This window comes from Lampetra planeri, chromosome 62 (genome assembly GCF_965212315.1).
Source record: "Lampetra planeri chromosome 62, kcLamPlan1.2.h2, whole genome shotgun sequence".
Lineage (NCBI taxonomy): Eukaryota > Metazoa > Chordata > Hyperoartia > Petromyzontiformes > Petromyzontidae > Lampetra > Lampetra planeri.
Genome location: NC_136168.1, coordinates 1,050,068 through 1,072,678, shown reverse-complemented (window position 1 = coordinate 1,072,678; position 22,611 = coordinate 1,050,068). Strand labels below are relative to the sequence as shown.

At 46.5% G+C, this 22,611-nt stretch overlaps 1 protein-coding gene across 2 annotated transcripts; it reads right to left on the bottom strand.

The window, feature by feature from the left end:
• Positions 1-850: 850 nt before the first annotated feature.
• LOC144736721 (tRNA (guanine-N(7)-)-methyltransferase-like) lies at positions 851-21,461 on the bottom strand. 2 transcript variants are annotated; one of them, XM_078619349.1, is made up of 6 exons: positions 21,206-21,461; positions 18,029-18,207; positions 16,129-16,313; positions 13,184-13,297; positions 11,987-12,088; positions 851-1,661 (listed from the first exon to the last, which is right to left on the bottom strand). In XM_078619349.1, the coding sequence occupies exons 1-6, from the start codon at positions 21,283-21,285 to the stop codon at positions 1,533-1,535; spliced, it is 789 nt and encodes a 262-aa protein (XP_078475475.1). In that variant the 5' UTR covers positions 21,286-21,461; the 3' UTR covers positions 851-1,532. The 2 variants fall into 2 exon arrangements, with proteins under 2 accessions (XP_078475475.1, XP_078475476.1); XM_078619350.1 differs by lacking the exons at positions 851-1,661; positions 11,987-12,088; positions 13,184-13,297 and adding an exon at positions 14,294-14,581 and having other exon boundaries at positions 21,206-21,405.
• Positions 21,462-22,611: the final 1,150 nt, after the last annotated feature.

Below are 22,611 nucleotides of genomic sequence, written 5' to 3'. Positions count from 1 at the left end.
AAATCAGTTCTAAAGAAATGAGTTTGTCATTCCAGACGGCCGCAGCAGCACATCTCAAAGCGCGCGATGTGGTGACCGTCTTTGTTCGACGGTTAGCAGCCAAAAGCCGTTGCTGCAGATAACTCGTTGGGGTAATATCATTATCCGCAAAAAATGTGCTACTCACGAGTACCTCCGAAACGTATCCCCCCACGCTTCTTTATTCATTTCAGAGGGCGATTGGAAAACCAGAGCCGGAGCCAAGAATTGCCCAAGGTCCCGTGGCCCTACATTGTCGATGTTTGTCCCGACTAGGAATAAACGGGGGGGGGGAGTGTTTATACAAAAAAGAGATGCAATGTTAAAAAATTGTCAAAGTGCCACAGTGGGGATCAAGCAGTTAAGCGTTGCCAAAGTCAAGGACGTTTTCCAATGAAATAATCCCGCACCACACTAATACCCGCCATTCGCCACAAACTGACAGTGACGTCACCACGGCGCCTGTGTCAAGCCAGGTGCACTTTGAGGCCACGTGAAGTGTGGAAGGCTCCCCGACAGGTCACGGGACAGACCCAGGTGCCATGGGTTGGCCTATTGAGATTACTGGCTCCGTTGCTCCTCTGCCCTCCATTGTTGTTGGAGGGCGACTGCCTCCAACTGCCCAGTAGCATCCTTCACGAGCCTACTCCATAAAGGTCGATTTTCACACCACTCAGCTCCACATCCTCCCGTACCGCATCAGTCCATCTCTGCTCCAGCCCACGTCGTGCCCGTTCAGCCCCCCTCTATCCGGCCAAACACAAGCTGCTTGGGTATGGACTGGCTGAGCACACAGATTCCCACAGCAGCCACAATAAATGTACGTTCACAGTTAAAAAAAAAAACGCCTTTACTCCTTATTAAATTAAGACACGCTTTGTAAATGTACACGAAATATATATGAATAAGGCCAAGAGAGACATGATCCAAACAGAACTTCGATCCCATTAATTAAAACATTTGGCAACCTGTCCCCTGCACCAAGGCAACATAACACAACCATGTAAACCATGATACACGGAGACGTTGACAATTGTACGAAAAATTAAGTATAGGTACAAAAGAAACGTTCAAATACTTGCAGTGCACCAGGTATCCGTCTTAAAACTAGAATTACATTCCTGGTGTGAGGTGTTCTAGATTCAATGACTAACGACAGCTAACTCGTGTCTGAAATCAGCAGCCATGTTCAAAAGCCAAGTTCAAAAGTCATGCCCGTGCAGATTTGCACAAGTTAAAGTCGCCCTGTAGCTGTTTTACCCACATTGCACTGTGCACTTATTGTGTGTGGAACGTTTCGTTCAGAATTAACGTGGACAACGAACCAAATATTGAATGTCAATCAGTATCAACACTGCCGGTCTCTTATCAGCAAGGCAACGACTGTGGATTGTGTAATAAGTTCACCGGGTTAAACGGCAACGCCAGGCAAGGCCAAGGGTCGCCTGTCAAGGTCAAGAGGAGCCCGGCAAGGTCAAGAGGAGCCCGGCAAGGTCAACAAGAGCCCAGCAAGGTCAGGAGCCCGAAGGCTGAGTCTCTGCGATGCGCCGGAAGACGGCCGTGAATTTTTCTCCTCCGTTGCGTGTCACCTTCTTCCCCTCCTCGGTGCACTCTCCCAGCTGGCTCACGATGACGTCGTCCTCCTGGCCGCAATCGAACAGACAAGGATGGCGCAGCACAAGTTGAGTTTAGTTTCGCTCCAAAGCTAATGAAAAAAATTACAAGCGAGACCAAACGGGGCCAAGTTAACGGTCGCACCGCATCAGCAACAACAACAATGGTTCGATTGAAAACTTGCGTTAAGTGGTGCCAGCTAAGTACAGCAATGCAGACGACTCGGGGGAGGCAATGGTGAAACGAATCAACGAGGTAATGGCCAATACAGTACGGAGGGGACACGTGATAATCACGTCGGGTGTGACACAACGATTTATTACGCAACGCGTGGCGGTTGGCATGTTACGCTGCACTTTTGGGCAGGAGTCGTTTTGACTTTTTGGCAAAGTTATACCGTGTGAAACTACTCTGTTGTGCCTACGTGTTAAACTATGAGCGGTGTTAATCTATGGGCAGTGTTGAGTGTATGAGTAGTGTTAGTTTATGGGCAATGCTCAGTCTATGGGCAGTGTTAGTCTATGGGAAGTGTTAGTCGATGTGCAGTGTGTATGTTGAAATTCTTTCTCATCATATGTAGCCAAACGTGCTGATCGGAGCGATTCTAGAATTCTTTAATAACTGCAGTAACCCCCAGGTTTATGCCCTCCCACTTTACGTACTCTCTCTACAACGTACTCAACTCACCGATACCCAGTCCCTCTTTACGTAATGTGGTACCTCGCCGTAACGTACTACCTTTAAGACCCAGTAGTTTTTTTTGCGCTGCACGGCAAACATTAATGTGCCAGATGGCGACCAAGCGTTAGCATCCATGACTTGCTGTCGTCTCTTCCATGTGACCACACACTCTATTAATATTCCCCACGCAACATATTGATGGCGACTATGTTTGCATAAGTGTAATTTTTTTAAAATATGATTAACAACTAATCATAAAACAGGTGACTCCCGACTTACGACCTTTCTTATCGTAAGACCCCCAACAGTAACGACCAAAACTCGTATCTACGACCGCCTAACGACTGCCACCGACGCCGAGTTGATTGGCAACGAGTCTACGCATGGCATGCGCAGACTCGTCGCCTGATGGCGCTGCTTTGCTCTTCTGCCGTTTGCGTATGTACAGTATAACCCGACAGTTTGCGGCTGCATCTAGAGCGAACGCAGTATCTCTTTCGCAACGCGCTTCGCTTTTTTGTAAATGTTCTCCAAATTGTTTTCGTCTTTCACTGTCTGAGAATAAAAAATGAGATGCACATGCAGAGAAGTACTTCCGAATTTTCAAATGTGTTTGTTTATACTTAATAAATGTTTGTAAAAGTTATGTTAAGTTACAATAAATGTCTGTTAGGGTTATTTTTTTATTTATTTTCGTGATCAATTTATAACATTGCGCATATGGGAAATAAGGATTCGACTTATGACGGCTTGACTTGCGACCGTCATCTAGGAACCAATTAGGTCGTAGGGGGTCGCCTGTACAGGCAGTTCCCGGGTTACGGAAGGGTTAGGTTCCCGAGAAGGATCCGTAACCCGAATTTTCCATATATCTGAAACTGAAAAATTTTCCCCCGAAATCAAGATAGAATCCCATAGCCGGAAATAATTGTGCCTCCCTTACCATTTTCTCTCTGCTGTTTCGCGCTGTCGTCTGTTTTTTATCGCTACCTGCATCGTATCACTGTTCATACGCTCTGCACTTCCTATCATTCTTTCATCGAATATCTACCTTAACAATACCCATAATGAAACTAATGGAACACATACTGTATCCAATTGTTTATGAATACCACAAAACATTTTTATATTGTTAACAGAAAGCAGTCCCTTCCGAATGTTGGTTTACCGTGAATTAGGCTAGCCCTAAACTTCACATACTCTCACACATACATGTGTAGTGACATAGAATCGGTCACGGAGCAGCATCACGCTGGCTGCTGGCAGGGAAGGGGATCTGCAGCTTAAAGCAGCCCTGACTGACAGCAGGCCACGTGATAGACCAGAGAGGCATCTAGGGGAAAGGTTACGCAAGGGGCACATCGAGAACCCGCTAGTAGGTTCCAGAAGGGGGCGTGGCTAGGGGCGGAGCCAGGCCACGCTGACAGTACGAGGGGCCCCGGGAGGGGACCTCTTGGCTGTTGTCTGGAGTGGGATCCCGTCGTGCTGCTGGAGTCTTCGCCGTCGTCGCCGTCTTCACCGTCTCCGCGTCGCCAGTCAGGCAGTCTACCAGCTGTCCTGACTGGGAACCGTAGTTGCTAAATGTTACTGTCAGGCCATGTTAATAAACAGAGTGCCTCCTACTCTTAGTGTCTCTGAGTCAGTCACTACACATGCACACAAAGACAGGTGGAGTAGCCTAGTCTACACACACAAATACACACAGTACATACAGTAAATAACGTATTAAATAAACTTAAAATGAAGAAAACGAACTTCCCAGGCCTGTCAACATTAACTCCATGGTCATTCCTTCTACCCCCCCCGCCTCATTCTATACTCTCCTCTCCCAGAGAATTCTGACCAGCCAGTGCTTCCAAGAACTGCGCTGAGAAAAGTGCGCTCATGGTTTCTCCCCTTGCTAAGTCTTCCTTCCGGGCCGGTAGATTTTGTGTCTCCCATCACTTAAATTGAGCCAGGTAACATCTCTACCGCGCCGGTCTCTCTCAAATAACTGTCTTCGGAAATCCTCGGCATCACATTGGACTCTCTCTGTGCACTGTCACCCAAGAACCGCGCGCTCAACACGATAAAGACATTGCAATCAATCACCTATCTCGGGGCCTTCTGGCACATTTTTACCCAACTTTGTACCATGCCATAAGAGGTCGCGTAAATATGAACTTGTCGTTAAACCCGCCATCACCGCCCGACACAGCCCTATTATTAAGGATTTGTCACGTAAACCAAACGTGGCAATTCGTGCCTACAGAAAACTCTCGATTATACTGCGCTAATGACGGGGGAGGACAGCCGCAGATAATTCAAAATCGCGGATGATCCAAAAATATACATTTTACATTGATCTCTATGCCAAAATCACGAATATGGGTATAAATTATGTTTAAGTTCAGAAAATTTAGTTGGTTAATGAACAAAACGAATACTAACGATCGACCGATCGATGTGCATGCTCAGTGATAACACTTTCCTGTTCCCGTGCAGAAGACTCGGCCTACTTAGTAGACAGCAGCAGAGCCATGCCAATCAACATCAATCAAACTACACCCACTGTTGTAAAGATATGCAACTACTGTACTGTAGGGGCGATCGCGTGGATTTTCGATTAACCAGAGCACAAATTTGTTCGGTTTAAGCACGTGGCTTGTAATAAACATTTCCAAGAATAACAATGTATAACTGTTTTAAGAATATTAATTTGGGCTCAAGGGAAAACCCACGAGTTATTAATTGGTGCTGGTTAATACGCAAATCGGATAAACTGCATGTAGATAATCGAGAGTCGACCTGTGACAAATTATGTTAACTACAAACATGTTTGAGCTCTTAAAAGAGTCAGAGAGTTTTGAATTCAGTGAAAAATCACAGGACGTAATTGCGTACAGTCACGGATAGCCTGCCAATCAATGGTAAATAATGTGGTCCAATTTAAATCAGAAATCGGAGAGAACGCACTCTCTCAGCAAAGTCGATTTTAAAACACCCCCCCCCCCTACTAGATGTTGAACACTACACGTGTGTGTGTCTGTGATTGGCACCTAGTAAAGGGGTCTGGAGGCCTTCTGCCCACACATTAAAAACACGCACACATAACACACACAGAACCCCCGTATAGCCTTAACAGTCTGTTGGGGCAAGTGCTATTAGCGAGCGACTATGAAGGCCGGCACGGCACACGAGGGGGTGGGTGCCCAGCACCACGACCGGCCACATTTGTCTCCACAGTGGTGATGTTTACACACAGCACCAGAGACTGAGTCGACTTAGACTTAGACGAGGCCCATGACAGGTTCAGATAATCATCACTGGTGTTGATCGTGAGCAAGAATCGAACTCTGGTCGCCAGGTTGGTAGCACAGCACGCTAACCGCTGCACTACCACTCCCTACGCATTCACTTTCACACACACATGTGCATATGTGCACAAAGACAAACATTCACTCCCAGCGTGAGGCCGACTCACCACATCTCACGGAGGATCGCTCCACCGAACAAAATATTTCCATGGTACAGTTTGCAAGTGCCAGTTCGTGTTTTAAGTCAATGTAAAAAAAATATTTAATGGAAGCCAGTTCGTAAGTGCGGGTGTTCATAAGTACGGGTGTTCCTAAGTGCAGGTGTTCGTACGCCGGGGTGTTAGTAAGTGCGGGTGTTCATAAGTGGAGGTGTTTGTAAGTCGAGGACTGCCTGGACACTCAATACTAGACTTGACTTTACCGAAAGACTTTACCGAAATACCCAAATAATATGAATTCCTGCAGTCACAAAAGCTTTAAGTCAATATTTAACCGCCTCTACGGGGGAGTGTTTCCACACAACTATAAGATCTTTTAACAAACTTCGAGACAAGAAGGCTCATCTGATCGAGTCACTCACTTTTCTGAAGAGATGCCGCGACACTAAGGTAATACCAATCGCCTTTACATTGACATCTGCTGCTGTCACATCTCCTTTACACTGACTACTGTCACATCTCCTTTACACTGACATCTGCTGCTGTCACATCTCCTTTACACTGATTGCTGTCACATCTCCTTTACACTGACTGCTGTCACATCTCCTAATGCTAAACGGATCTTGTTCAGGGCAGGCTTGGCCCTGATCCCAGAGAGAATAAGATTGCTCCGATTTGAACTAGATAGTTTTATTACAATAATGCAATTCATAACGCACGCAAATTTGCGGACGTAACGGCCGCAACTCAGAGGTGCGGAGCCAAGCTCAGTCACTCGAAAGCATGGTTGTAGAGGTGAGTTTTTAAGTGTCTCTTGAAGGAGATGATTGAGGTGATGCTGCGAATGTGCAGAGGGATTGCGTTCCAGACTGTTGGGGCAGCCACCGATAAGCGGTGCATCGAAGTGACCATCCTGGATCTTCGTTCCAAGAGGAGGTCGTGAGTCGCACTGCGAAGGCATCTGCCGTGTGCTGTGCTGCAGGTCGTCAATAATGAAGAGAGGTACGGGAGGCAGGCAGATGTGAAGGCATGGTGGCAGAGGCAGGCGGTCTAGTATGTGACCCTGCTGGCAATGGGTAGCCAGTGGAGGGCATGGAGACAAGCGAATGAGTCGAGACGGGGATGAGTGCGGCCAATGGCAATGCGTGCCAGGTTATTTTGTAGTCTTTGAAGTTTTTTGAGGTTGCCAGAGGAGGACCGGACGAGGACAGAGTTGCAATAGTCGAGGCGAGACCCAACTATGCAACATGCCAATGTGTTGGCAGTTTCAGTGAAGATGAGAGGACGTAGGTGTCTGAGAGCCTTCAGGTGAAAGTTACATGAACTGATGATATGATTTGTTTGACGGTCGAAGGATAAAGTTGAATCTAGAATTACACCGAGGTAGCTGAAGTGATCGGTGAACCTGATGCTGTGACCAAAGATGTGTATGTGTGTTGGGAGCGCGGATGAGTTGAGACGTTGCCTGGTACCTAACATGATGGCCACTGACTTTGACGGATTAAGGGCAAGGTTGTGTGCGGAGAACCACTGTTGTAGGGCAATGGTGCATTCCGAGAGCCTCTCAAATCCAAACGGATTGGTAGAATTGATGGCGGTGAACAGAATAGTGTCATCCGCATATGAGTGGTGCTTGACACCGAAGCTTGTGACGAGGCAGCCAATCGGGGAAGTGTAGGCTGTGAACAGCAGGGGACCGAGGACGGAGCCCTGGGGGATGCCACATAAGGCTTTTGTTTCAGATGTGGACGAGCCCACCCTGACTGAGGATTGCTGATCAGAAAGGTACGACAGTATCCACTTGAGTGCTGAGCCACATATACTGAAGTCAGATTTCAGGAGGGAAGTAAGGAGCGAGTGGTTGACGGTGTCAAAGGCTGATGAAATGTCCAAACTTACAAGAGCAACGATGGAGCCGGAGTCAATCATCATTAAAAAGTCATCGAGCACTCTGGTGAGTGCTGTTTCTATGGAGTAGTTTTGAGGGTAAGCTGACTGGAAGGAGCAGAAATTTGGGGAGGAGGTGATGTGGGGTTTTAGCTGGGCGAGGGCGAGTCTTTCGAGGAGTTTAGAGAGGTTCGAGAGATTAGTGATGGGACGATAGGTAGACGGGTCATCAGGGTCGAGACTTGATTTCTTTAACGGGGAGGAAACCAGGCCAGATTTGAGGTTGGATAGAAAACACATCATAGCGAATTAAGCATTTGTGATGTTCCTGATCATGATGGAGAGTTCCGGAGCACATTGCTTGAACAAGGAACCTGGGAGGACGTCGAGTGGAGATGACTTCATGTGAAGTGATTGAATCAAAGGGAAAATGTCTGTTGAAGACACCGGCTTGAACATGGTTAGAAAGGTGTCTGGGTGAGTGCTTATAATTTCAGAAAATGGGAGCGGGGTACGATGGTGCGATATGAGGGAAGACATGCAGGAGTTTGCGATGGTGATCAGCTTGTTGGTGAAGTAAGTTTTGAAAGAGGTGGCAAGTTTCAGTGAGGCCAGGGGATCACTAAGGTGAGGGACCATATTGCTACCAGGATGTAGAAGATCTTTTAGGGTTTTCCAAAGGATGTGTGGTTTTCTGGTAGCTGTTTTGATGCGTTCTTCAATGTAGGAGGAACGTGAGGCAAGGATAACTCTCTTTGGTTCTTTCGGTAAAGTCACGTAGAAAGAAAATAAATTAAATAATAATAGAATACGACGTTTCTATTGCAACACAAGCAACCGTCATCAGGTAAGAATGAATGAGAAAACAAACCTAGTAAACTTAGAAATATAATGCAATACAACACAGAGAGTCGGCTAACACAACATTCAACACCCTACCTGGTTGATTACGTTCTCTCAAATTTAGCAATCTTTGGAAGAAGATCCGAAGAGGCACGGCGTCGAGAGATCAGAGGAAATAGCTGGTTGAAGGTTGACCTGTGAACAGCGGCCCCTACCACCTCTGCAACCATGGTGCCGATACAGTCTCTGACATTGACTGCGAAGAAGCCCGAGGCCGGAGAGCGTTCTCAGAAGTGCGGATTCCAGGTGCAGGTGATGAAGAGATGGTGCATGTCGAAGCCCTATTATATCAGCCCATGCTGTATGGGTGGTGGTGTTGGGGGGGGGGCACGATTCGGGTGGACTCCGATCAGCGGCTGTGCTGCCCGGAGAAGCAAGTCCAGGTAGTGGTGTCCAAGATACACGCCGTCAGCACGCGCTTCCACGCACGTGGCGGGTGCGTACACGCCTACGTGAACACTCGTTGAGCACGTACACGACCACGTACGTGGCGCGTACAATGGAGCGGGCAGAAGAACACGAGGTCAAGTGGAGTAGCTGACCACGGGCTATGCTCCAGCTCGCAGGTGAAGCAGCAGGGTGGACGAATCTCGTCGAGCTCCCATTCACTGGTGGTGCTGGGCAGCAGGCAAACCCACTCTCCCATGTTGAGCAGTGGACAGTCTGCATCACGTTCCCACTCGCTGGTGGTGTTGAGCAGTGAATGGAATACGTCGAGCTCCCACTTGCGATGCTGAAGCTTGCCAAGCTCCCACTCACTGATAGAGGTGGAAGAGGTGCCTTGTGAGGACGCCGCTGGCAGGAAATGGACCCAGGGCGGCTGATAAGTTGCACTGCGTGAACAGTGCAGCCAGCGTCCTCCATTTTGGACGACTCTCTTTAAATCACACTTAACATTGATGGAAAAAATGTCTACATCTGATTGGGAACATGTAGATAACATGACAGCCTCTTCAGCCGCCTCAATGTCAGCTAAATGCAAAGATAACCTGATTTCCGAGTTCAACTTCCATTCCAAGAAGAAGCCAGATCCACATGTTAAAAAGTTAGACATTGACAAGATTGTTATCAATCAAAGTAACAGTCTAATTTCCGACAGCCCAAAATCGGTTCTAGCTAAAGAGTTGAATTTCGCAGTCACCCCTTAACACATCCCAGTGGATGATATCATTGTAAACGTGGCAAGATCGAAAATCGCTGCAATCCTCAAAAATGCTAAGACACCTATCAGCAACATCAGTAAGGATGAGCGTTTTGAGCTTTCTCAATAAAAAAAGAGGGATGACATCATCATCCTCTCAGCCGACAAGGGCAACGCCACGGTCAGCATGGGCAAAACCACATACAATAACAAAATTCAGGATCTATTTAATGAAGATAGCGATACAAAAATTAAAAGAGATCCCACTAACAGCCACGTTACAAAAACCAACAATATCATCACTGATTCGACATCTTTAAATCGAACCAACCAACCAAGCGGTTTTCCTTAAAACCCTCTGCTGCTAGACCACCCAGATTGTATGGCTTACAAAAAATCCATAAAGAAGGTACACCACTCCATCCTATCGTCTCCACCATTGACTCACCCACCTACAAACTGGCCCGATTTCTGAGACCTTACAACCATTCACTGGTAAGACCGCCTCAGCTGTACTTAACTCGGTTCACTTGGTGTCGTTAATTAAGGACATCTCACTATCTCCAGGTAATTTGCTCGTTAGTTTTGATGTAGTCTCTTTGTTTACCAAAGTTCCTGTGCCTGACACCATTGCAATCATTGAAGATTTGGTCCAACAAGGACTGAATGCTGATGTACCGGCCCTGGTTAGACACTGCCTCACCAATACTTACTTTACATGGATTGGAACTTTCTACAAACAAGTTTAAGGTACCCCAATGGGTTCTCACTTATCTCCGGTTATAGCCAATGTTTTCTTGGAAAAATTTGAGACAGACGCCATCCAGGCATCCACTCTATGTCCGTTCCTGTGGAAAAGGTACGTAGATGACACGTTCGTCATCTCGCCACATGGCCTGCCAGCTCTGAACTAATTCCTCAACCACATCAATTCCATACACCCAGCCATCAAATTCACCATGAAGGTGGAAAAGGATGGCAAGCTACCATTCTTGGATGTTTAATTCGAAGAGACCAGATGGCTCAATGGGGCACTCTGTCTACAGGAAAGCAACCCATCGGATGCCTACTTAAAACCTGACTCCCACCACCATCCATCCCAGAAGAATTCCCACATCAAAACTCTACACCACAGAGCTCAATGTATTTCCGACCGTCATCACCTAGCCAGTGAACTGGAACACGTACACCAAGCTCTCAAGATGAATGGATATTCAGACTACACAATCCGTAATGCTATCACCCCAACCGTTGGGAAAGAACCATTGAATGACCCAATCAAAACCATCACCGTGCCATACATAGCAGGGGGTCACCAAAAAGATCTCCAAAATCATGAGCAAATACAAGATCCAGGTTCAATTTAACACGGTACATACAATTTGTGATCTGATCCCATCTGTGATGGATGTGATCCCTGACATGCAATACCCCGGCGTCTACTAACTAAGCTGTGTCTGCGGCAATAGTTAGATTTGGGGAAACTAAGCGACATGTCTCGGACCGTGTTCGTGAACATAAGGCAGATCTAAAACACGGTAGGACCGATACCTCAGCCATGGCTGATCATTGTTTTAATGCGGTGGGCTCACACGAAATATATTTCTCGAAGACAAAGGTACTTTGTGAACCCACTGGCTATCAACAAAGATTCGTTCATGAAGCCATCCATATATACAGACATCCCATCTTCTCAACCAAGAAGATGGGTACAAACTCAGTGATCACTGAAAGGACGTTATCAACCAGTTTAAGCCATAACTGGCTGTAATGTTTCAATTTTAGACCTGGCAGCCCTTTAATTGGTGGAAGCCCACCACCAGGACCATCACTGCCCACTACTACCATCACCTCTTACACCGCCCCACATGCTGGGGCACACCATTTTGAATCCCTTACATTAACATAAGCTACCCCGCCCATGCTGCTGACACTGGCTATGCCCATTTTAAACCTTTATAAACAGTTTGCCTTTAGAGGCTAACCCCCTTTTCCTAATGACCACCGCTTGTGTTGCGATCGAAACGTCGTAGTTTTTGGTTATTTTCTTTGAACCTATCTACGTGACTTTACCGAAAGACCCAAAGAATATGAATTCCTGCAGTCATGAAAGCTTTAAGTCAAAATTTAACCACAAGCTACTTTACACTACCATAATGTACTACTGTAGTGGACAGTATTCCAAACATTGAATGTACAAACATGCACACATAAACACGCAGACAAGTGCACAAACGCGTGCGGATAAAGAACGGACACCCGAGGAGACCCTAACAGCGCTCGCTCACCAACTCATCGAGGGGAACGTGATGGAAGAGTGGGTGTTCCTCAAAATGCTTGAGCATCCACCGGTGGACCTCGTGCACATCCGTGATGGTGTAGACCAGACCCTGGGGGGCAAAACCCGCACACACACACACCATTGTGTGCAATGGGGCACAATATAAACGTATATGTCCAAACTGTATTGTAGCTGCTGTGTACTACTAACAGCCTATTCTTCTGAAATATATTCTTTCTCATCGCAACAGAGACAAACACGTATGTACAGTAAAACCTTTGTTCCGGAAACGTGCTTGTAATCCAAAGTACTCGTATATCAATGCGAATTTCCCCATAAGAAATAATGGAAACTCAGATGATTCGTTCCACAACCAAAAAAAAAATATTCATATAAAAATGATTAATACAAAATACCTTTTTATATTTTTATTATTTAAATAAAATAGAAAGTAATCAAATGTATTAATTCAATTTTAATCTTGGCAGGTGTGAGGGAGACGAGAGAAAGGAGAGGAGGAGGGGGCTATTGTTGCAGTACAGTTACTAAACAACAGTCACTACACTTGGGACACAAAATAAAAAAATGCTTCACGCACACACACACACACGCGGTCACAACACTATAGTAAACAGTATACGCTCGCACGAATGTTGACTATACGAGTGAGGCACACCGACTGAGACTGAGCATGGGAGATGATTACCCACAATCCCGCAGCGAGAGAGAAGAACCATCGGCTCAGTTGTGATCACGTGACGCTCGGCAGACAAAGCGTATACTGTACGTACTACTCGTATTGCAAGACCTCGCTCGTTAATCAAGTAAAAATTTATCCAAAAAAAATTCTCGTCTTGCAAAACACTCGCAGACCAAGTTACTCGCAATCCAAGGTTTTACTGTATATACGTATGTTGAACTTATTTTGCACTATACTTACGCACACATGTAAACACTTGGACATGGTATGATGGAGGAGGTATTTAAGAGTAATTTGGCAGCTATGAATTTCCACGTGATGATAAGCCACTTAGTTCAGCTATCATATGTCACCAGGTTGCTTCTAGAAAACAGCTATACATATCAGTGGACCCTTAAATGAACATCTTTGGAAACATTACTTTATAGCTCATCGGATTCCTCCAAAATAAATAAACATTTTGACATTGTGTTAAATAATTTACTTTTTTTTTTTTAGTATTACCCCAGGTCGCAAGATGTATGCGTATTCAGCGAGCAGTGTCGGGCTGATGATTCGCCACTTGTGCTTGGTCTTCTTGAAGTGGGGGTCCGGGAACAGGAAGAACATCTTGCTCAACTGTCAGGGGGGGTGAGGGGTGCAGAGAGCAGAGAGCAGACGCAGGTTAATACACTAACCAACGTGCCACTTCGCTAAGTAACAATATAAGTCTTGTCTCAAATGTTTCACAGGCTGGGATTATACGTGGAATCCTTTGTCATCCGCAGCGAGCCGTCAAATCACGAGGACAATTTTAGGGCAATCATCACTCCCACCAATGTTTGATTGCAAGAGCTTTTAGAATGCAGTTGATCATCGATTATCCGGCACGGGATTATCAGGCTTCCAATATTATCTGGTGGTCCTGGGCCGATCCGGCGAAAACGGCGAAACCGCCTGAAAGGCTGTAACCAGTCCAGCGATCGGCACTATGTGCATGACAAAAAAAGTAGGTCTGCTTAATTTCAATGTCGTTATTATATGCAGTACATTACACACGACATACAACTTAAACTATGAAAAAAACTGCACGTATATACATCACCCCATGCGGAATCTTCGAGAATCTAGTGGTAAGTACGCTATAGTAAATACTATAATGTTCTAAAGTAGAATATTTTCATCTATTTGTATGTTTATTTATGTCAATTTCACATAGTTAACTAATTTAAAACACAAAAAACAGAAACCAAACACCTAAAAACATGTCATCCAAGAATGTGCAAAAACAGGTTATTTTAAATAATGATTTTGTGATTTTCTGGAAATTTTGAAAAACCGGTGTCTCTGGTGTGGACCAATCAGTTTCATAGACAATGCACATATTATCAGAGTATGCTTTTTGTCTGCATTCTGGTCACAAGTAGTGTGGTTAACACCTGTTTTATTGCCAGAAAAAAAGCGGAAAACCTATTCTCATATTTTGGTACTGGCAAAGGAGGTCCCATGTTGCTCACAACCTGTTTAATTTGCCAAAATAGTGACACAGCGCCGACTGCTGTCCAGCAGCAACAACCGCGATAACACTCAGCGCACCCGCCGTCCAGCATATACACGGCTGTGCGTGCCGGCAGGGCAGAGGAACTGGATCAAGGGTCACGGTAGACCTCATAGGGAGTCCCCTGGAACCCTCTGATGGGTTCGAGAAGGGAGGCGCAGCTAGGGCGGAGCCAAGCCGAGCCGAGGAGAATAAAAGCAGCGGAGAGCGAGAGCTCCGGGCTGCCGGTTCTGGGAGTGGACTCGTCTCGTCGTCGCTGTCGTCGTCGCCGCCACCTTCGCCCGATCATCGCGTGGCCGGAGAGTAGTTGGCTGTCTCGGTCGACACCGTCGGTGAAACGCGGACAGGGTCGTGTCTGGGCCGGGCTGTATGGCAGCATGGTCGTGAGAGAGGAGGCCGGAGTTGGTGGTGTGAACGAGATAATAGAGATGGTGCTTCCTGCAAATACCTCGTCTCCGACTGAGTGTGTGCACCACACACCACAAGGAAGGAGGAAACTACACCCGCACCGGAGTCATAATTGCTTACAGTAAATGCTTTGTCGGGTGACAACTGCCATAAAACTGCCCCACCACATCGTGGCCTTTATCTATGTACTTTGAACTTCTCATGTATGTATGTTGAACTTATCATGTATGTAATAATAATTTACATTTAATTGTAAGGCGCCTTCCACTAATGTCTCAAGGCGCCTTGTAAGATTAAGGTTAAGGATAGGTCAAGAGGGGAGGTAGAGCTAAATAGAATAAACGAACTTAAGAAAATGTGTTTTTAAACGCGGTTAAATGAATTTCCAACGGTAGGGAATTCCACAACCGAGGCGCAGACACAACAAATGCCCACTCACCCCAGAAACACAGCCGGGATCAAGGTATGCACAGAAGGGCAGAGTTTGCAGATCTTAAAAACCATGAGGGGGTGCACGGATGGATTAGCTCATGAATATATGGTGGTTAGTGCCAGCCCATGCAAGGCTTTAAAAAGTAGGTTCTTAAACTATACTCGTTTCAAGACCAGTAGCCAGTGTAATGATAAGAGAACCAGAGAAATGTGGTGACGTAGTTGGGTACGGTTCGGTATGTACGTTGAACTTCTCACGTATGTATATTGAATTTCTAATGTATGTGTAGTGGCATAGAATAGTAATGTAGCAGCATAGCGCTGCCTGCTGGCAGGGAAGGGGATCTGTGGCTTACAGCAGCCCTGACATCAGCAGGCCAGGTTATACTCCAGAGGGGGATCACGGGGAAAGGTCACAGAAGGGGTACACCAAGAACTGTTGGTAGGCTCCAGAAAGGGGCATGGTGGGGGGCAGAGCCAGGCCACGCTGACAATATAAGAGGGGCCCCTGTAGGGGACCTCAGGGCTGTCATATGGAGTGGGATCCCCGTCGTGCTGCTGAAGTCTTCACCATTCTTCTCGTCGTCATCACCATCCTTCTTGTCGTCGTCTCCGTCTTCACCATCTCGGGGCGTCATCAGTCAGGCAGCCTACCAACTGTCCTGACTGAGTAACGGTCGCTGATCATAGATGGACTTATCATAAAAGTGTTAACCCCGATGGTGCTTGTTAATAAAGAAGTGCCTCCAACTCTTAGTGTCTCCGAGTTAGTCACTACATATGTATGAAGGTTAAACTTATCATGTATGTACGTTGAACTTTTCATGTTTGTATGTACGTTGAACTTCTTTCGCACTGTACATAGCCAACTCTGCTAATTGGAGGTGCGGGGGAAGGACAAACTAAACACAAATTGCCAGTTGGAAAGAAATTAGTTTTCCAGTGGATTCCTAAAATCGGAAGGAAGAGCAGTCCAGACAGCCGCGGAAGCGAATTTGGAAGCGCGCGATGCGGTGACCGTCTATGTTCGATGGCCAGTCAAGCAATAGTAGCAGTAAGGCACTTCCATCACCTGTCCCTTGCGGAAGAAGTTTGGCAGGTACTTCATCGCGTTGGTGCGGATGCAGGCGATGTTGCCATAGCGGCCGGGCTGGGCGGTGCGCAGGGCAGTGATGCGGTCGCGCACGTAGTCCGACACCTTCACACGGATCTCCATGCCCAGGATGAGCGTGCGCGGGAAGAGCTGAGACAACTCCACTGGGAATGCACGTGCACGTACAGACATATCGATGCACTTTAAATATAATTTGAAAACGAATTTCTTTAGAACTGCTTTTTGTGTTTGTTGTTCCTCCCCCGCAACTTCCAATTAGCATGATTGACTACGTATGGTGCGAAAGATAAATATATATACGTCCAGATCAGCAAAACTCTGGCCATAAGCCAACAAGAAAGCTTCGATTAACTGCTCCACCAAACACGGCCCAATGAATAAAACCTGACCTGTACAATCATATCAATGAGCATAAATCGAAGGTCAAGACAGGTTAAGACAGGTTAGCAACATAGTTAAAAGTGTAGTGGGTTCAACCGAGTCGCACTCTTAGACTTGGAGGCAGCGCATTTATTTAGTTCCAACACAACGGGGTGACTTCACCTTTAACAAGACAACGACCTAGGGTGGTAACCACCCTGACGAACTACACTGGTTACCGAGTAACTATTAACTCCAGACCCGGAACCAACAACATACTGCCTGGGTCCACGTGCTGGAAGACTCGCAGAATGGAGATCGTAAACGAAGGGTTTGTTCCTTGGGACGGACAACCAAGATCCCTCTCGGGACTCGGCTTATATTCTCTTTGGCGTGGCCGGCTCCGCCGTTGGCCACGTCCCCCCTTCCAGAACCGTCAGGAAGAACCTGGGTTCGAATCACGTGACCGTCCTAACCCCCTCTTGGGGGCCCCCCTGTCATTCAAACCGGTCACGTGTCCTCCCGGGTCAACCAGTGTCATGGCCTTACCCGACCTTCCCCTTAGGTCGGCACACACACACACCGTGCCCTCTAGGGCCGGCACTGCACTTACAGTATGGTGCCATCCAGCAATGTCACTCCACGCACACCGTGCCCCTCTCGGGCCGGTACTGCACCCACAACATGATGACATCCAGCGATGTCACTACAAAAGTATTAAACTATACACTTTTAATTATATACTAAACTATATACTTTAATTTACCCAGTAAGGCCCACAGCTATATAGTTATTTTTCAGAAGTGACCTAGTTATCACAAATGATAGCTCAACCAAGTGGCTTAGAATGTGGAAATGTACAGCAGCCAAATACTCTAAATGCACGTTGATTCTAACTGTGGAGGGAAACACCAACCACGGGGAGACCTTGCAAAACTCCAAAGATACAGGCATCAGGGTCAGGATCGAACCCATGGCCTCCTGCATACCAGGCGAGGCGTTAACATCTTGCCACCATAGCGCCCCAATTAAACTTGCACAGCTAAACAGGTCCTGTGTTTTCTGAAGTCTACGCTTAATCAAATAATATTGACATGAATAACGTGCAATATTTTGCAAACAAGTAAACAACTCAAGAGGGGCAGAGCTAAGCTCAAAGCTGCTCGAAAGTCTGACCAAACAGATAGAGGCCTTTCGATGTTTCTTGAAAGTCAGTGTACGTTTGATGTTGCGGATGTGCAAAGGGATATAGAGAGTTCCACACCGAACGGGTGACAACAGCGAACCGACGTGAGGCTGTAACAGTATAGTGTCGTGTATAGTAGTGTAGTGTATCGTGTTGTGTATAGTGTAGTGTATATTGACGTGAGGCTGTAACAGTTCGAGACCTCGGTGTCCGAAGCAGATTTTGAGTTACGCTGCTGCGTATGATTCTACCGTGAGCTTCGGTGCAAGGCGTGAGTAGTGAGGCGAGGTATGGTGAGAAATAGCATCTTACCCAGCAGTCCACCGTAGCCACATCCAATGTCTGCAAATTCCACCTGGGGCTGTGGCTGCTTCTCTGCCTCCACTACGGCAGCTGGCATGCCTCCGTGCTCTTCCTTGGCTGCTACCTTTGGCAATGTGAAGAATTCTGGGTAATGAACTGACCAGTCCATCGCCTCAGGGTTCACGGGGCTGGGGAAGAAAATCAAGACTTCAGATCCATTAAGTTCATTGTCCATTGAGTTCAAGCCCCAAATATACAGGCGTCAGGGTCGGGATTGATCATGATGTAACATAATTTAATAATAGCAGTAGCGCTCGAACCAGGCATGCAGGATGCTATATGTCATACTTATGCTGCGATGATACATTAAATTATATTTTTTTCACTAAATTTGTAATTAACGGAATTAAGTTATCACTTATGGGATTAATAGATGCGTCAGGGCGGGAGACGGCAATTTGGCTGGCTTTCCCCTCAGCTAAAATCCCTGACCGCAACACAACCCAATACTGAAGCTGTGCTCATATCGGATCGCTGTTGCTGGTTATCATGGTGCCCACCCCCGGTTATAGACAGGCTGAGCTTTCTACGGCATTAAATAGTTTTACCTGATTTCCACACAACTCTCTCTAAAATTTACAAGGCTCGTTGGGTCTTTCGCTCCCCATCCGCCGCAGGGTGGATTTCCACACAGCTCTCTCATTAACATGCTAATTTATCTGCTCCAGCAGACCCACCTCTCTCTCTGCCCCCCCCCCTCTCTCTAAATTAGCAATCTTTGGAGAATGTAATCAACCAGGCTATGTGTTAACTGTGTGTTAGCCGACTCTCTGTGTTGCATTGCATTACATTGCCCAAAAAAAAATGTCTGCTAAGTTTGTTTTCTCAAACTGCCTATTTCTCTCTCTCTAAAATTTACCAGGCTCTCATAGGTCCATTCGCTCTTTCTCTCCCACGGCCGCTTCGGGGTGGTTTCCACACAACTATCTCTAAAATTTACCAGGCTTGTTGGGTCTTTCTCTCCTCCGGCCGCCGCGGGGTGGATTTCCACACAGCTCTCTCATTCACATGCTAATTTCTCTGCTTCAGCAGACCCACCTCTCTCTCTGCCCCGTGCCCCCTCTCTCTCTATTTAAGGCCTCGACACAGAGGCATTGGGTCTCTGTGCATCTATGTTGTGTCTCTCTCTGTGTCTCTGTGTTGTCTCTCTTTGCTTGTATGTCTGTCTATGTGTCTCCGTGTCTGTGTTTTGTCTCTCTCTCAAATTTAGTTCAACCTGATGACGATTGCTTGTGTTGCAATCGAAACATCGTATTCTATTATTTAATTTATTTTCTTTCTACTTGACTTTACTGATAGAACCAAAGAGTTTTACCTGAGTTGGATAGCATTAAACATGGTGTTTACTGCGAATAGGTGCACTCCATTAAACTTTATTCGAACCATGGAGAGAAGAGTATGACAGCTATATATGAAACGTACGTGGACTGGCGATGTAAAGGGAAGCAGAGTCAGTTTGTTTAGTTTAACCAGGTGAGAAGTCAAGAGATCTGGACTGTCTCTTTTGCAAGAGTGAGGATGTGTATGAGGGGTACACTGTGTGGGTTGAACAAATGGACGTATTGGCAGTACACTAGTGCAGCATAACAACACACACCGGTCCTCATAAAACAGTCTGACGATGTCACTGTTGCCCTTGAGTGAGCTGCAGACTCTCCATCAGAAGTTGTCTTAGATTCAGCAGCTACTGTCCAATTGGAACGTGTGGTGACACCACGATTCATAATCCTTTGATGCCATCGTCCGCTAAGAAATTATTCTGGAAATGAATCGAGGAACCGTCTGACCAAGTCTAGGGCATGAGTCAAATCTGTCTTTTGAACAAGGTGCAGTCAATTATCATTAGGGCTGGGTGCTGCTATACAGCAACAGACCGTGAAGCTTCGTGTTCACCCGCTCGTTATAACATTCGTCTTCCGATTACTTTGACATCATAACTGATTTGACACGTCACCACCACCACCCCGCAATATTTATGACCGGGGTTGTGAATCGCTGGAAAATTAATATTTCTTGCGAAAATTATTTGTTGTATTTATATACCGTGTACCACCGGTGTAGTACTGCCAATGAGTTCAAGTGCCATCCTCTATCACCCAACCACACGAATGAGTTTCTAAGCCAAAGGTCCCAATTTGGTAGTGGGTCCCCGCTGTTTAAAACTTGTCCTTTTGGGTTGGGATGTTCCATTTCTATCAGCCTGGAGAAACTGCAGTGTCATAACCTGCAGGTTTAGTGTCAATAACCCGACACTAAATAGTCTTATGCAGCCGAGATCATGTAATAATGGGGCTCAGAAGTTTGGTGACAGAATACTGTATGGCATTGGCTCAGTCCACGCAGTGGACCCTTAAAACAAGACAAAGACCCCCTCCCCTGTAGCCTTGACCAAGCTGTTGGGGCAAGACCTGTAAGCGAGAACCTATTCAGGGGGTTTGGTGGCCAGCTCCACGACCAACTGCCTTTCTCCCCCTAGTGGCGATGTTTACACATTGCCAGAGGTACTCATTACAGGCCGAGTCGATCTAGGGGAGAAGACCCAGAGGACTGGTTCAGATAATCGTCACTGGTCGTTGGTCGTAAGAGGCAATCGAACTCGGATCGCTACACCACCGCCCCACTTCTCACGTAAACTAAACTTTTTTTATTTTAACAGCAAAGGCCCCACTGAGCTATGTAGCTCTTTTTCAGAAGCAACCTGGCAACAAATGACAGCTCTAACGAAGTGGCTTATCATGATGACATGTATCGCAGCAAAACACTTGGAGAAAAATCCACGCGACCACGGGGAGAGAGAAACGCAAACTCCAAATATTGTTTACAGGTGTCAAAGTAGGGATCGAACCCACGACCTCCTGTATACCAGGCGACGTAGTTAACATTTCGTCGCCCATCACACCACCAGTCCACGTGCTTCTAAACACACACGCGTACATTTCACATTCGCCTTATATATTTTGTACGTAGACATTATTTTCCATCCAGCAGTTATTCAAACTCAATCGTATTATTTACGACAAAATAAAGGCCGCAAACTAGGGGCTGGATAAAGCGAGGGTGGGTTGTAGCGCCGCGGCTAGGAACCAGGAAAAACGAAGAAAGCCTCCGGCGACGCCGGGCACTTACTACTCAAATGTGTGATCGGCCATCGGGTTGGAGTGAGCGCGCTGCCTGTAGAAGCGTTTCTGCGGCGCGGACACCGCCATCGGGACCGCGGATGCGAAGCTCAACAATTTAACTGTCTAAGATGCAACTCAAAAAATTCCCACGAACCACCACCACCACGAACTACTACGAACCACCACCAAACACCACGAACCACCACGGCAGCGCCACACAACCACGTGCGCGCCGCGCTACGGACCGCGCAAGGGCCGCCGTCAAAGCGCGATTCGTAATAGCGGCGCGCGGAAGCCGGCTTACGATTGTGGCACTACGCGATTAAACTGCGTACCGTGTAATCAATCAGAATCGGTAAGGTCTTAACATTTTTTGTAATTTAGTCTGCGGCAGTAGGAGGGAGAAATCCGATGAGCTGCGAAGTACTCGTTCACGGGGGTCGGCGCGTTACAGCAACAAATAATTACACACGAAAATAACGATCAGAGTGCAAAAAGGTGAGCAAGCCGCTATAATCCATAATTTTTGGGGGTAAGATCGCGTGAATATGAACGTGTCGTTAAACTCGCCCCACCTGACACAGCCAATTAGTAAGGTTTGTCACGTAAACAGAACGTGCCAATTCGTTACTTATGTTGGAGCGCAAATCCACAACATTTACAATCCGAGTACGACGTTTCGCTGTATCGGATGGTGGCGGGTTTAACGACACATTTATATTTACGCGATCTAACCCCAAAAAAACCTATATTATGGATGATATTGGTCGCGAAATCCTACATCACTCGAAATCAACATAAATTAAGTAAATACTGGAAGTACACATTGCATATTAAAGTACATACATTTCTGCAGATTTTTCCAACACTAAATGCAAGCTTGGGGCAAGGCAGAAAAAAACTACAACAGTTCCAGACCACACCAAGACAACAACACAATACAATGGAACATTAAAAGTGAACCATCGATGATACATGGGCGAGGATCAAAGTTACAAATCTGATTTGCCAATGTGGTTGTACCCAGCACGAATGTTCCGTGGCTTAAGGTTTGCAACCAACTCTCTCGACATACACCACGCAGTGACCCATGCTGCTGCATTGGCCCATGCAGCTGCTGATGCATTGGCAGTGACTCAATGCTGCTAGTGATGCATTTGCAGTGACGCAAAAGCAGCGAGCACGTTCCGTGTCAAGAGCAGTGTGCCTTTAACAGGTACAAATATATTACACCCGACGTTTCGGGCAACGACTCTTCTTTCTTACGTAAACGATGGAGAGGTCAGAGAGACGACAGTGGATGTGAGTTAGAGACGCACGTTACACCACCGACCCTGATGATAATACAAATGCAAGATTTTTTTTATTCCGATTAACAATTTTTAAACGAGCAGCTGTTAAGGAATACACACC

Coding starts and splice junctions, on each gene's coding strand:
- LOC144736721 (XM_078619349.1), bottom strand. CDS start 21,285: ATGGCGGTGTCCGCGCCGCAGAAACGCTTCTACAGGCAGCGCGCTCAC. Junction 16,314..18,028: donor TGGCTACGGTGGACTGCTGG/GTAAGATGCTAT, acceptor GTGCATTCCCAG/TGGAGTTGTCTCAGCTCTTC. Junction 13,298..16,128: donor ACTTCTTCCGCAAGGGACAG/GTGATGGAAGTG, acceptor CCCCCCTGACAG/TTGAGCAAGATGTTCTTCCT.